The sequence below is a fragment of the Sinocyclocheilus anshuiensis genome, unplaced genomic scaffold (genome assembly GCF_001515605.1).
Source record: "Sinocyclocheilus anshuiensis isolate Anshui unplaced genomic scaffold, SAMN03320099.WGS_v1.1 scaffold270, whole genome shotgun sequence".
Taxonomy (NCBI): Eukaryota; Metazoa; Chordata; class Actinopteri; order Cypriniformes; family Cyprinidae; genus Sinocyclocheilus; species Sinocyclocheilus anshuiensis.
The window spans coordinates 429738-446348 of NW_015546041.1; the positions used below are offsets into that span (position 1 = coordinate 429738).

Sequence of the window (16611 nt, forward strand, 5' to 3'; positions counted from 1 at the left end):
TCTCTCTCACACACACACACTCTCACACACACACTCACACACACACACTCACACACACACTCACTCACACACTAAAAGAGCTTTGACTGGATAAAATACTCTAAACTATCAATCAGAGACAGAAGACATGAGGAGATTGAGTGTGAAACAGGATTAGCAGCAAAGACTGATCATTTAGAGAAATCATAAATGTGGCCCTGGAGCACAAAAGCAGTCTTAAGTCGCTGGGGTATATTTGTAGCAATAGCCAACAATACATTGTATGGGTCAAAATTATACATTTTTCTTTTATGCCAAAAATCATTAGGATAATAAGTAAAGATCATGTTTCATGAAGATATTTTGTAAATCTCCTACCGTAAATATATCTAAACTTAATTTTTGATTAGTAATATGCATTGCTAAGAACTTCATTTGAGCAACTTTAAAGATGATTTTCTCAATATTTAGATTTTTTTGCACCCTCAGATTCCAGATTTTCAAATAGTTGTATCTCAAGCCAAATATTGTCCTATCCTAACAAACCATACATCAATGGAAAGCTATTTATTCAGCTTTCAGATGATGCACAAATCTCAATTTCACAAAATTGACCCTTATGATGGTTGTGTGGTCCAATGTCACACGTGATCCAGTATGTTTACAGTGTTGATGGGTGAAGTGTCTGTCATGTGTGTTCAGTGAATGCAGTGAGTTGTTTCTCCGTCTCATCAGTCTGAATCAGATCTCCGCTGTGCTGCCGGACGAGCCAGAGTTTCTACATCACGTGACGCAGCTGGATGTGAGAGACAACTGTCTGAGCGAGCTGGACGCGTCTGTCTTCCTGCGGCTGGAGGTGCTGCACTGTCAGAGGAACTGCATCAGGCGTCTGCGTCTGCGTGGCTGCACGCTCAAGGCTCTCTACGCCTCCAGCAACGGTACAGACGCAGCACCACTGCTCACATGAACACACACAGCCTCGTCTCCACTGACGCTCACGCTTTCTGTCCCCAGAGCTGCAGGAGCTAGACCTGAGTCCCGCCGCCGCCAGCCTCACACACATCGACATCTCCAGGTGCGTGACATCATGACGTGTGAAATCACTGCAGACGAACACACATCATGACACGAATGTCCCGTCTGCTCTCTCGCAGGAACTGCATGAAGGCTCTTCCTGATTGGCTGAGTGACAGCAGGAAGCTGGAGGTTCTAGACGTCAGTCACAATCACATCACTGAGCTTCCTCCGTGGTGAGTGAGTGTGTGTGTGTGTGTGTGTGTGTGTGTGTGTGTGTGTGTGTGTGTGTGTGTGTGTGTGGATTGAGTGTGCCTCCTGATGACTGATATTAGTGATCGCCAGGTTTTGATGGAAGCAATAATTAATAATTGTCTGTAAAGCGTTGACAATTACTGCATTTGCACTGGTTTATTTGGAAGGTGCTTTTATGCAAAACAAGGAATACAAAAGAGTGATTGATCAGGTTACTGTCACTTATTTGTCTTAGAAATGTAAGAAATGTCATTACACGCCTCACATGGAGGATTTCACTTGAATATGGTCAATTAAATGATGCACAAGGCACATGCACAATTGCTCTATGAGGTATTTTAAGAGCTGTTTATGCAGAACAGATGTAGATGCAAAGTACTGCCAGCGGTGGAAGTGCTAGACCTGCAGCACAATCAGCTCATCCAGCTTCCCTGCAACCTCTTCCTCAAATCAGAGAGGTCAGACACACAGAAGTCAGTCAAACGTCCGTAACAAAATGCGAGTTTAATCAAAACACAAAATTACAAAATCCAGTTGGTTCTTATATCCCATGATATTGCACTTGTAATTCCTTTAACTCGTGTTTCCTTAAACGTTTAAACACAAGTTTATCCATAAATGACAGCAAGACGGTAAGAAAACTGTTTCTCCCTTATTTTCCTGCACGCACCTATTCCTACTCTCACAGCCCGTGCATGGCCGTTAAAGAAACAGAACCGAAATTATACATAGGAAATATCAAAATTGCCTCTCAAAGAAAGTTACAGAAGTTATACTTTAGGTCATTACTTGCAAATCAACACAAATTACAAATTAACAAATTAATTAAAAAATACAAATTATTGACATATAAAATTGGCTCTTACAACAGATATAAGAGTAAGCGTGCAGTGTAGGTGAGCTGTGTTTCTGCTGCAGCGCTGCGTGTGTTTGACGTTCACTCCGTCCTCAGGCTGCTGTGCAGTGCGAGTCTGAGGAAGATCCTGGCGGGTCATAACCAGCTGAAGCGTCTGCCGGAGCGTGTGGAGCGTCCAGCGGTGGAAGTGCTAGACCTGCAGCACAATCAGCTCACAGAGCTTCCCTGCAACCTCTTCCTCAAATCAGAGAGGTCAGACACACACACACACACGCACACACACACACACTCAACAGTTTTATTTAATAATATCGTAGAATGTCTTTTGATACACTTTTTTTTTTCAATCATTATTGTCATATAGGTGTTATATGTGAAAGTTCTTTTTAAAGTCTTCTAAAGGTTTTCACTTTTTCAACGAAATATTTTCTATTCCTTAAAATGCAAAGCAACTATAACAAATCTCACATTGAAATTATGATTTTGATTTTTATTCACAAACTGATACTGATTATTAATTCATTTTACTCACTTTTATGACACCGCTTGATATTAAAATATTAACGTGAAATACTATTTTGCGGGCGGATCTTTTCTAGACGGTGTCTGTGTGGTTTGTCACTTCCTCTTTCTCTCAGTGTTAACGGAGTCATGGACGTTTCTGAATGAATGTATTCATCAAATCAATGTTCTCTCTCTGTTCTGCAGTAAAATGGCCAAGCTGGAGGAGCTGGAGGAGCTGGACCTGAGTGGGAACAGGCTGAAGGCGGTGCCCACCACCATCATGAACTGCAGACGCATGCACACACTAGCAGCTCACTCCAACTGCATCGAGGTGTTCCCCGAAGTCCTGCAGCTCACTGAGATGAAGGTCACATCACACTCATACTCACACACACACACACACACTCACTCACTCCATCATGAACTGCAGACACATGCACACACTAGCAGCTCACTCCAACTGCATCGAGGTGTTCCCCGAAGTCCTGCAGCTCACCGAGATGAAGGTCACACTCTCTTACACACACACACACGCTCACTCATAGACACACACACACTCTCATACACTCATACACTCATACACACACACGCTCACACTCACTCACTCACACACACACTCTCATACACTCACACACACTCATACACTCACACACACTCATACACACACACGCTCACACTCACTCACTCACACACACACTCACTCTCTCACACACACACTCACCGCTCACACTCACTCACACACACACACACACACACTCATACACACTCATACACGCACGTGCACACACACACTCGCTCACACACATGTAAATGATGTTATGGATATTTTTTCATATGTTTCTGTGTGTGTGTAGTGTGTGGATCTGAGCTGTAATGAGCTGAGTGAGATCACTTTACCTGACAGTCTACCTCCTAAACTTCAAGAGCTGGATCTGACGGGAAACCTGCGTCTGAATCTGGACCACAAGACCCTCGAGCAGCTCAAGTAAGAGCACGTGTGCATGTCTTACACTTCTGCCAATTTCTTTCTTCTTAAAATTAGTGATATCAAATTAACACATTAGTTCAGTATCATTAATTACAAAAATGATGCACAAAAATAATAATGCTAAAAAAAAAATCAGCAATAAGGGATTTTCCTACAATTGAATACATATAATACATTTAAAAAACATTAACTTATCAAGCCACTTCTAATATCTGTCCAATGCTTTCGACATAATCTGATATAAGTCTTTGAAATGTCTTCATTTAGGCCAGTGTTATTTTAGTATCTTTGAGATACGATTGTAGTTTTTATTCATATTTTGAATTAGATTTTTATTTTTATATTTTAATTTTAAGGTTTTTGTCATGTTTTTTTGAGATCTGTATACATTTTTGTTATTTTTTATGCCTAAATAGTTTTTATTAATGTTTGTTTTAGTTTTGGTTATTTTTTTATATCAAGTTTAACTAAACTAAAATGAGAAATGTTGCATTGGCAACTAGATGGAATAAAAAGTGGTCTGTTTTTCCTAAATACATAGTGTCTCTCAGCATCATGTGCCAACAACGGCTCTCTGTAAAACACTTCAGTTTGGTTTCGGTGGCTTGAAACTAAAAATTTCTCAAAGTTATCAGCCACTGGGGTTTTAATGTTTTATTTATTTGCCAAAGCCATTTTACTCGCTTTTAAAGTGTTTGTTTTGGACCATGCTTGTGTATATGTGTGCCATTCAATAATACATGATATCTTCCACATCTTTTCAGTAACATCCGCTGTTTCCGGATAGACCCGCCCCCTTCCTCGTTCTCAGCCAATGAGGCGGCAGGAGGGCCAGCTGTCTGGAGTCACGGCTTCACCGAAGCCTCGGGCGTCAAAAACAAGTGAGTGTGTTGTGGATCTCAGCGCTCAGAGCTGCTGTGTGTGGCGGTCAGTGACCGTGTGTATTGTGTCTGCAGACTGTGTGTGGCGGCTCTGTCGGTGAACAGCTTCTGCAGCAGCAGAGAGGCTCTGTACGGCGTGTTTGACGGAGACAGGAACGTGGAGGTGCCGTATTTACTGCAGTGCACCATGAACGACATACTGGCCGAGGAGCTCCACAGGACCAAGAGCGAGGAAGACTACATGACCAACACCTTCCTCGTCATGCAGAGGTAATGCACACGCAGCATGTTAGCGTGTTAACGTGTTAAAATGACCAACACATTCAGACCTGTCTGTCATCTTACATTGATGCAGCGTCTGATGATCATGATGCAGGACAACTGACTGTGTGATGAAGCCTATTAGAATGCAGTTATATGAGCCTAAAATTCAAGATATGAGCACAAAACAAAAACAAGCTCTTATATTTCTATCATATGATGTAGTTTAGCAATATCACACCAGCAAGTGTGCTGATTTTCCCCAATCTCTCCACCCTTGCAAATGTGATATTGATTTGGTACAACAGTTCAATAAACAACACTATATTGTCAAAATTGTCAGTTTTTCCAAAGTCAAGTGAGTCAGTGATTCAGTGACTCATTCATAAAGATAAAGTGAGTCAGTGGCTACGTTTACATGCAACCAAATAATCAATTTGTAATCAGATTGACGGCTCAATCGGACTGAAAAGCCTTCATGTAAACACCTTAATCGATCCGATTGAGCTCGATCGGAATTACATTTCAATCGGATGGAAGGGGGTAGTTTATTCCTTTTCTAATACGATTGAGAGTGCATGTAAACATTCGATCAGATTGAACCCCCGAAACTGAAAGAACTGCGCATGTGCAATGACGCAGAAATAGCGTAATGACGTATGACGCGCAGAACGAGCGGTTCTTCCTTTTGAATAAAGTGTTGTATAAATGCGTGTCCTGTCATTATAAAACTCTCCTTTCACTCGGCGACTGTGAAGTGGAGCAGGACAACCTCCCACCAGTCCTTGTTTTGGATTCTCATCCACAGGCAACCCGTCTTGGGTGCGGGGAGGGACATTTTTACTGTGTGATAAGTATGAGCAGCACGGCACAGCGGTTTATATGAAGAAATGGATAAATATTAATTCTGTTGTTAAAAACAAATAAATACACCGTGTAGGAGAGTGGTTATTATGTGCAAACAGTGAGAAACTCTATATTTGTGCAGTGTGCGCATGTCAGAAAAAATCTATTCCGATTTGAAGCTTGTGACATATAAACGTGCACATCAACCCGATCACTTTATTTAGCGTTCATGTAAACACTACATTCAGATTCATCAGTCGGAATGAATTCAGTCCGACTGAACCAAAAATTGTGCATGTGAACGTAGCCAGTGATTCAGTGACTCATTCATAAATCACCTGCTGAGTTTCTGAATGAATCAGCTGTTTGAACGAATCGGTTGAATGAATGATTCAATGACTCAATCATTAAGACAGCGACCAACACCTACTGGCGCTTTTAGTTTCATATTTGAAGCATCATTTCATTTTTTTTTTGTTGATTCATATTTACATTTTTTAAAATTCCATTAATGCCCATTTAATATCATTATTTGTGCAATGTTGAATCAAAATATTTCTTTCTAAAGCAAATTTTTGTAATATCTATTCAATGGGTTTTTTTTTTTCATTTAACACAATAATGACTTTGTTTTTATGCAAATTTATGTGCGATTAATTTGCACTTAATTTTATTAATTTATCGGCACATCATGTAAGTAATTAGATTAAAAGTTTGAATCACTCAATATCCCTACTAAGTATGTCTGTCCGTCGCTCTGGGTTGAACAGGAAGCTGGGCACAGCAGGGCAGAAGCTGGGCGGTTCGGCGGCGCTCTGTCACATCCGGCACGACCCCACTGACCCCGCCGGCTGCTTCACCCTCACCGCCGCTAATGTGGGCAAGTGTCAGGCGGTGCTGTGCCGCGACGGCAAGGCGCTTCCGCTGTCACTGCTGCACAACATCAGCATCAAAGAGGAACACAACCGCGTGCAGCAGCATAAAGCCATCATCACTGAGGTACGAGAAACACTTTCCACCAGCACTGAGGTCAACATGAGATGAACATTCATTTCACTGTGTTCCTGATCTTATTGTGTGCACCCTATTCCAAAGAAAAAAACTCGTTCATCAAAATGTAATAACTTCAACTATTAGTCCATCTTAACCAATAGCTGTTTGAGGTTGCCTTTCTGGGATTTCACCAGTAGTTAATGCAGTAAATGAATGCTGTTTAAACAACACTAGATTGGAAAATAGCATTAGCATTGGGGTACGTGGAGGCTTGCATTAAGATATTCTGATATGAAGCGTCCATTTTTCATCATCACATTAAAGGCCCACCCTACAGTTTTATTAGTTAATGTGAATCACATTAAGGAAATGAACTGACATTTCATGTTGACTTTCAGGTGGATTCTGCTTATCTGTTGCTTTTATTGGAGTTAAACGGATCGTTCACCCGAAGAAAATAATAATAATAATTATAGTGCAGCACAAGTGATATTTAAAGAATATTTCAGCTCAATAGCCAATGGAGTCCCAACAGTTTCAGGCTCCTAAAAGTAGCACAAAGTAGTCCACACAACTCTTCTGAATCACTTTGTATGATGAATGGAGCATAATTTAAGTTATTCACTCTCAGACTTCCTGAAGCGAGTGAGTAATATTGAACAACAACTCAAATTTCGACTTCAAACCATATCGCTTTAGAAGACCTGGAGCAAAGCCACTTTTATACACTAAAAATTATTTGTTGTGAATAAAACAAAGATTATTGGAGTGTTTTACAAGATACTATTTCAGTCTTTGTACTAAAAAATGTCATGGTTAATTTAATGTGTTACTTGCCATTTCTTCGTAATTATTTGTGAAATTTACTAGAAAAATCCTACACCAGTGTTTTCAGTGTAGTATGTTTGTCTTGGAGCTTGGCTGTTTGTTTACAGCTGAACTGTTCTTCAAATCTTCTTTTGTTTTACACAAGTCATACAGGTTTGAAGCTGAATGTTGGGGTGAGCCATCCCTTTAAAGGGGTCATGACATGGATTTTTGACATGGTTTACTTATAATGTTAATAAAGTTTTTTGGACAAAAACAAACAAACAAATAAATATGTGGAAAAATGCTTATTTTCAACCCTCATTCTGACCCTCTCTCTAAAATGACCTGTTTTAAAGGGGTGTGTCCTTTAAGGCTTTTCAGTAATTGGCCACTGTTATGATTGGCTAATTTCATTGCATAGGAAACAGAATCAACGCCCCTTCGCTATTGCATGTTTTGACAACATAATCAAAATAAAACGGTTATTTCCAGACAAAGCATTAGGAAATCATTTACCTACGGTTTGTGATGCAGCTGCAGTCAGATCTAGCACTGCTTCATCTCTCAACAGATGTTTCTTTGTGACTCTCCATGACACTGTGCCTCGTTTACAAAACAAAATCCTCCATAATCCGAACAATCTTCTGACACAATCCGGGATGACATTAAAAATAAACTATCCCCTTGTTCCTTACGCTGGGATCCTTCTGATATCTGAACAAAGATGTGAACGAGCTGTTTAAACCAAACTCGACAAAGTGGACGATCTTTCACTGCATTTGTCCTGGCCACAGACTCAAGCAGTGGACTGTGTCAGAAAGTGAACGTGCATCTGTACACTGTATCCAGTGTAGACAAGATATCGCAGTGATTGTGATTTCTATTTTTTGACGCGAAGCGCCACTCGCATTCAGCATAATCAAGTGTCAGCATAATCAAGTGAACGCCAGTGGGCGGGGCATATACTGAGAAGATGACTATTCGTCGATGTGTTGCTCTGGAGGCGGAGTTTATGCAAACGACTGTGCCCTTGTGACGTCAGCTTGTCCCTCGGATCCAAAACGAACCGTTTTCTGAGGGTTATTACATAAATGCTTTTTTATTGACGATGAGGACATTTTAAGTTATGAAACTTGCTATTGTATTACACCGTGTCCTAACTACACGCGATAAAAGGTATCTTTTCCATGTTAATCAGAGTTTTTGTCCTAACTAGCCGCGACACGCGAAATTCAGAAATGCTTTCTATTTCTGCGACGTCGCGGCTGGAACAACATACAAGCTATGACAGCGATACTGATTACTATGTGCTTTATTCAAAGTTAAACGTGTCTAATGTGAGTTTAAATATCATTTTGCGTGACCTTATAGCCATAATGAAAGCAACAACAAATCGTATACCTCAGATCTTGAAAATACATTTAAGCAAAGATGTACGCTAAAACTGTGAACTCAGTGCGAACCAACGAGTGTATTCCATAACAAAGATGGTATCAGACACTCAGTATGTACATTTACTGATGTTAAAAGGTTTAATATTTATGAATTAGATTATAAACATAACCATTTCGTTGCGAGTGCAGTGCGCTTCCAGAGAGAGCCCGCCCACATGTGCTTCTGATTGGCTGTGATATTTGATTGATTCTGTCACGTCTGGTGTGGACAGCCAATTTGCTTGTCGCTGGAATCGTGTGTAGTTAGGACACGGTGTTAAGCATACAAAGACCTCTTCTATGTCAAAAGGGAAACTTGGTTTCGTGTCATGACCCCTTTAACACATGAACTTATTGTTGTATTAGAATAAGAGTTACTGACCACTACGGCAAATTCCCCTTCTCCAACAGGACAACAAAGTGAACGGCGTAACAGACTCCACACGCATCATGGGCTATTCATTCCTCTACCCAGCGGTCTTGCCTCGCCCGTACGTCACCACGCTCCCGCTGACCCCCAGAGATGAGTTCTTCATCCTGGGCAGCAGAGGTCTGTTTGAAGTCTTGGACCCTAGCGAGGCGGTGGAAGCCGTACGGAAGGTGCCGGACGCGCTGGCGGCCGCCAAGAAACTGTGCACGCTGGCGCAGTCGTACGGCTGCACCGATAGCCTCAGCGCCGTGGTGGTGCAGCTCAACGTAGCGGAAGACTGTTGTTGTTGCTGTTGTGCGGCGTCTGCAGAGCCCGGCTCCGGAAGCATGCATGCGCCGCCGAGCCCTGGACTGTTCCCGGCCTCCTCCGCCGGCATGCCTCCGTCCTCCTGCAGCGAGATCAGCTCCGAGGTCAGTGCGTCCGAGATGAGCTCTGAAGTGGGATCCACCGCGTCCTCGGATGAGCCGCCGCTCCTGCTGCAGGAGGCGCAGCTCCACCTTCATCCGCAGAGCCACCCCAACTCGCGCCTCCCCTGCTGCTCGCTCCACCTCACTCCCAACTCCGGAAGCTCCTTCCAGAGGCAGCTTTCCAGCGCCACCTTCTCCAGCGCGCTCTCGGACAACGGCTTGGACAGCGAGGACGAGGAGCCCATCGCTGGAGTCTTTTCCAACGGCAGTCGGGTGGAAGTGGAGGCTGACGTGCACTGTCTGCTACCCCTGCCTCCACCTCCTCCACCCTGCACCCCAGAAACCCCGGAGAAGCTTCCGGTGGAGGCTGGGAACCTTGCGGGAGCGGATGCTTGGAGCAAGACCTTGGGGAGGCGGAGGGGAAATGGCTCGGTGGCACCGCAGGAGCAGAGCCACAACTTGATTGAGGTGGCGACTGAAGCTCCTTCTAAGAAACCTGGGGGTTACTTCACGGCACCGGCTCAGCCCGACCCCGACGACCAGTTCATCATCCCTCCGGAGCTGGAGGAGGAGGTGAAGGAGATCATGAAACAACATCAGCAGGACCAACAGAAGCCGGCTAAGAGCGAGCGACCTGCGGACTACTATGACACGCCGCTCTGAAGCAGGCGCTGCATTCTGTCATCATCTACTCACCCTGATCTCGTTGGCTTTAATACACAGTTCTTGAACATAGGGCTGGGCGATATAGCAAAAAGTAAAATCTTGATTTTTATTTTTATTTTATTTTTTCAGAACGTTTGACCGATTCAAGGTAATGTCGATTTTAACTAGTCAACTTGAATCATGTTGTAGTTTTGTTTTTAAGTAACATTCCATTTAAAGAAAGTTATTTTTCAAGCGTTCCACACGCTTTAGAGGTCGACTCAAAAGATCAAGGCAATTCAAATAAGGGCTGTCAAAATGGCTGAAAAGCTAAATTCGAATTTTGTACTTAAATATTATCAGTATTCGAATTATATTTGAATATAAAATGCATAATTTCAGTTAGGGGGAAAAGGCTTTTGGCTTCTCTCCTGAGGCCACAAGAGGGCGCATCGAGCAAAATATTACTAATGCACATTTATTCAAAACAATAAAATAACATGACTGTGAAAAAAGTGCATAATGTTTAAAAAAAAAAATTTATAAGCCAAATATAATTAATTAATTTGCGTAAACAATTATAAACAAAACAGCATTATGTTTGTATGTTTAACACAAAGGGCTGAAAGCCAATCACACAGTACTTTTCCTTTAAAAACATGAGATGTAGTGAGAAGGCCAAAAAAATGCCATAAATTCTCGAGACATGGTTTTTTTCTTACGTTAATTTTACATGGCTTTCTAAACATGCGGCTCTTGTGCGAGTGCGTTCTGTGTGAACGGCTTGGTTTCAGTTTTGACGTAAACAATATCTTCTCCGTATTGATGTTCTCTTTTTCCGCAATATTTTAATGAACAACGCAGCAGCGCTGCATCTAGTGGGTTCAGCTGGATAGGCTAACAAAAACATTATAATGCAACAACACCTACATCGTCATTGCACTCCGTGCGCCACTGATAAAGCTGCCTGACGCACACCTAAAATTCAATTGCAACATTTTTGCATTTGAATGTGGATTTTTATTTTAAATTCGACGAATATTCAAAATTCTAATTTTTATTTGACAGCCCTAATTCAAATCAAAATGATTCAAAGTATAGCAGTGTTAGTAGGCGAGTATTAACAGTAGATGAAAATAGCAGCAGCTTTGAGTCCGTTAGCATCATGCAAACATCAAATATCAGGCATGCAGTAGTAGTTCTGCACAAGTTTCTGCTTTTCCAGTGTTTATCTATGTAAACATGCACACGACGGACATGTTTGACCGTTGCGCTCACATCTTTTGCACCGTTACGCACATGAAATGGTGCTCTAAAAATGTGGCGTTCGAGTTAAAAGAAGTTGGTCGAGTCTCATAACCTTGTGTTTTTCCTGTTGCACTGCAGCGTCTCGTGTTTTTCAGCCCAGAAACACATGCTGTGTGAATAGTGGCGATATGCTGTACATTACACTCCTTCAAAGAGTGCAACACGTTAGCTGCTTCGTCATGTTCTCACATCAGCTGTTAGCATTGACGGATTGTCAGCGTGTCTAATTGTAACGTTTGCTAATGTTTTTATTCAAAACTGTGATTCCTCATAAAATCATGGCAAAACATTACATTTTAATTAATCGATAAATTTGGAAAAATTTCCCAACCCTACATGCAGTCCTTCGCCTAAAACTAAAGCGTTTCTTGCACAAATGTCACTGTTTTGGAGTGAATCAGAAACATGTGCAACAACATGAGGCTGAGTAAATGAAGACTGAATGTGGAGTATCTTCTGCAGCCAACCGATATGAATCCGTCAGTCCTCGACCTGCGACGCCACTGGATCTCAACCAGTCCCTTTAAGAGAGAAGGCCAGCGCTTTGAAGCGTTTCACTAGAGTTCACTACTGATCACTGACTCTTTCACTTTGATTTACCTTAAACCAATACCTACATAATTCAACACTAGTATTGCGATGTTAACTGTCATGACCAGTGACGGGACTCTGGACATTTTGATTTTGTTTTTTAGTTACCATATCTTTTTATGCGAGAGAAGCTACAACAGACTTTAAGTTGATTTCAAATCAGAAGATTGCGTTGACGTTGATTGTGTTGTACGGTACACACTAGTAAAACCACGCTTAGCTGTTGTAGATAGGGCACTTAAAGTAATACTGTATCTCTTCAGTAAATCAAGGCTTCGCGCCTGTATAAAAATAGAAATTTAGTGGAAATTTGAAAGACTAACTCCTAGGAGTTGCTTACTCTTTTATGGTGACTTCGTCACTTTTTACTAATCTTCTCTGAGAGAAATTGTGATTTTTTTTTTCTTTTCCTGTTTCCAATGATTGTAAATAAGAAAAATATTGTATACCGATGCTTTTTAAGGGAACTGTGTGTCTAGAACGAGATGACTCTTTATGCCAATAGATGTATATGTACCAGAAGCATATACACACACACCACCTGTAAATGAACTGTGCTTTTGCCCAGTGCTGTCATCACTCGCTGATCAATGAGCCACACACACACACACACACTCTCACACACACACTCATCCGCTCCTCACACCAGCATGACTGTCAAGTCCTGTAATGCAAAACAGTACATCTGTAAGGAATTATACTCAAACCAACCACACAAACAGTTTCTGATTTTGTTATAATAAATCTTAAATTTATGACTCTAAAGTATCTTTTCTTGTGGTGCTTTCTGATGTGAGTGTTTAACAGCTGTGTATTTCAAAGCTAAAGTGTGTCATTTGTGTCTCCTATCCCAGTAGAACAGAGGTGAGTGCTCTAAAATGATGAGGACAATTCATCTTTATTCAGTGAGATCAATTTCATGTGATGCATATTTTAAAGATATCACGATTACCATTATTGTTTTTTTTTTAAACATATTCTAAATGAAACATTGACTAACAAAGTGTTTTTAGTATTAAGTGAAATATCTGATTTTCTATGGTAAAGTTCAGTTGTAAGAAGCCATAAATTATTATAATGACCTACATTAAGTAACATTTTTTGTTCTCTAGTTCTTTAGCTAGTTAATTGCTACTTAATTTGGTCATTTAAATAATTACATTTGTTGAACTTATGTGAAGAAATGAGCGAGTATGAATAAGATGTTATTAGTGAGTATCCTGGCATCCAAACTGACTCGAATCTGTTTGACCAATGGCAGACAGGTGGAGACTTCTGGAAGCAGGTGATTATTTAATTGTGTGCATGCTTTTCAGGAAACAACACACTTCAGTTTCAGATCTCTGTCAGTGCTCTGACAAGCTGAACAGAATGTGAAATTGAATCATTTTTGTTAGATTTATTTTTTTCAGATGTCATGCAAAACAGCTCCCTCATTTTCACAAAAAAACACGGTTGAATAAAAACAAATCTCTTTGAAGGCTTCTGCTGCTGAATTCTAGGGAAGTGAAATCATGCGTCAGATAAAACTTCTCTCGATGGAACTGATGTGAAACAATGAAGCTGACAGCAGACTGTTCTGCGTGATCTCAACAAATCATGCCCAATCTATTGACTTACAAACTTAATGCATTACTGTCCGTTCATCAGGCAGGTTTCTTTAATTAAAAAACGTATTTCTAGCAAAGTCCCTTTAGTCTTTGTTTCTAGTAACTTACCGATTCTAGATTCTGATTTTCAAACAATGTGTTACCTTACATTTTAATTTTCTTGTAATTTTGAATTTACTCTGAAATTTACACAAACAAGCTTATGATTCCTGGAAGACTGCATTTAAACATCTGGAATAATGAGAATATACTGACTGACAACAAACCACCGTATTTGAAGGAGTGGACGGCACGAATTATCTTTTTATTTCAGTTTTTTTTCTCATTTGCTGATTTTCTTTAAAGACTTTAAAAAGGTTGTTAAAAGTGTTCCTTCCACTCTTCACTGTTTTATTTTTCTCTGTTTTAACACCTTGGCACAAATTATAGAAAACTTTATTTCAACTTTTAAATATTTTTTTTAGTAAAAAGTCATTTCTAATTTAGTTATAGCAATTCATAAATTGATAATCAACATCTAAATAAAATAAATACAATTTCTGTGGAAATAAACTCTTTAAATCTGCCTGTTCAGTTTGTGTTGGAGTCTGAAGGGTTAAATTGTAACGACCATCAGGTCAAATGTTACAAAAAGTTCACTTTTTTAGAATGTTTCCGCCTAAAGTTTTTTTTGCGATTGCTTTTCCCGCTAAAATACTTAAAAGCAATAGTTAACCAATGACAGAATGATTTTAAATGACCGAAGAATTGACCAATCATGTCTTTCCGTTAAATGGATGGGGTTTGTTTTCACTGACTTTGAGTTCCGCCCACTGTGGGGAAAAATACATAAACGCGGATAAACATGCTAGCTAGACTGTTATTGTCATCAGGATGGAAGCTGCGAATAAGGTGAGGACATTTAAAAGGCCGCTGTGCCATCTAATAATATTATTTATTATCAACATTGTTTGTCAGGAAGGTAGTGCTTATGGAGGACGAAACCTGCAAAAACAATAAATAAATACACAAATAAATAAATAAATGTGTGCATAAATACACGTATTCTTGTTTAAATACATAAATAAATAATTAAACGTGATTAAAGTAGGCAAATAAATACCATTAATTAGTGGGCAGTTGGAAAATGTTTAAGGAAATGCTAAACTCATCCTAACTATTTTCCTTTGATCACTCATTTATTTCTGAATGTAGTTCCACATTTTTTTCCTCTGCGCAACATGCTAATGAGAGGGTGTTAATTATGCACGAGTAGGCGGATCGTGTGTGACGCGTTTGCCTGCGCATGCGTATTAACTTCATCAGTCAAGGGGACTGATTATTATCTTACACTTTTTCATAAGGCTAGTTTTGTAGTTATAATCATGAGAGAGCTAAATCATAAAAGATTTTAAGTGGCCAATGTAAAATATTAATGCTTACATAGCTCTTAATTGCAATACTGAACCGTTATTTGCTTAATAAACATACTTTTTTCGCCTGTATTTTCTGTTCTGATAACTAATGGGGAAAAAACTGCCTGTTGCTCGATTAAACCACTTCATACCAGTTCTCAAGGATGTATATGAGCCTCTGTTTGTACAATAATAAATTGAGAATCAACTGAGATGTACCCTTGTGTGTCACTAATTTGGTTCTCCCGCCGTAAAGAGAGAGAGATTGCTGCAGATCGACTTGGTTGTAGAAGACTGTTTACTGACCATAAAAATGATCTTACACGTACCTAAACAACAAGTAGGTAAAACCATCCTAATAAACACTAGCTGCCGTCAAAAGAACGAGCCCTTATTCCACGGATAAAGTGAATAATCTCACGATGACCATGGGATACTGATATTACCGTTGTCTCTAGCTGGAGACTCAATCGGGTTACAAAAAATGAGGTCAGGAAACGACACTGGCCATTCCGTCGGGTCGTTTGTAAAGTCACAGATACTGTACAGACAATACAGCTCAGATTTTATTGTATCTTGCTCTGTTGAACGGAAAAAGTGACTTTACGTAGGCCATACTGGATTTACACCATGCATCTCCTGTCAGAGGGAAAGGATTGTTTTCCCCATGCTGGGCCCCCAGCTATCACAAGACCCCGACCAAGTCCACCCATGACACCCTCTCATTAGCATGTTGTGCAGAGGAAAAATAAATGTTGAACTACATTCAGAAATAAATGAGTGATCAAAGAAAATAAATAGGATGAGTTTAGCATTTCCTTAAACATTTTTCATTTGCCCACCAATTTATTTTATTTATTTGCCTACTTTAATCACGTTTCATTATTTCTATATGTATTTAAACAAGAATTTGTGTATTTATACACACATTTATTTATTTATTTGTGTATTTATTGTTTTTGCAGGTTTCGTCCTCCATAAGTGCTGGGCAGTATGACCAAAAATTTGTCACGGTATTTTCCAAAATTATACCGGTTTCACGGTACATGACGGTATTTTTTTTCATGCATGACCGGGTGTTAACCATATTTTCTACTGATTGAGAGAGGAAATACTGCAGTATATTGACTTAGAATGCCCTATTTTACTGTCATGAGTGAATATTTTCAAAAAATACCACACTAAATAGTGACTAAACACGACCCCTTTTAATACATGTTAACCAGGAGTCACTCTCATTCATAATCGCGGCATCGTCTGATAAAATCAACATGCATCTACACTAAAGAGCGGCTATGCGGTTGTTTTGGCTATATTACTTTTTTGTCTCATGCAGCGCACTGCCTGCGTCTGAGTAACAAACTAAAAAAAACAACAAACAAAAAAGTGCATGTGATATTAACAGA

General features: G+C 40.1%; 1 protein-coding gene across 1 annotated transcript in view; it reads left to right on the plus strand.

Annotated features, from left to right (window-relative positions):
- LOC107698933 (PH domain leucine-rich repeat-containing protein phosphatase 1-like) overlaps positions 1-10438 on the plus strand; it is a 32685-nt gene extending 22247 nt beyond the window's left edge. Inside the window, exons 7-17 of the mRNA XM_016500075.1 lie at positions 715-917; positions 994-1054; positions 1134-1229; positions 2201-2356; positions 2813-2903; positions 3043-3114; positions 3463-3593; positions 4361-4477; positions 4553-4747; positions 6355-6583; positions 9232-10438. Of these exons, the coding sequence (XP_016355561.1) occupies positions 715-917; positions 994-1054; positions 1134-1229; positions 2201-2356; positions 2813-2903; positions 3043-3114; positions 3463-3593; positions 4361-4477; positions 4553-4747; positions 6355-6583; positions 9232-10320 (2440 nt within the window). The 3' untranslated portion in view covers positions 10321-10438. The remainder of the gene's footprint in view (positions 1-714; positions 918-993; positions 1055-1133; positions 1230-2200; positions 2357-2812; positions 2904-3042; positions 3115-3462; positions 3594-4360; positions 4478-4552; positions 4748-6354; positions 6584-9231) is intronic.
- Positions 10439-16611: the final 6173 nt, after the last annotated feature.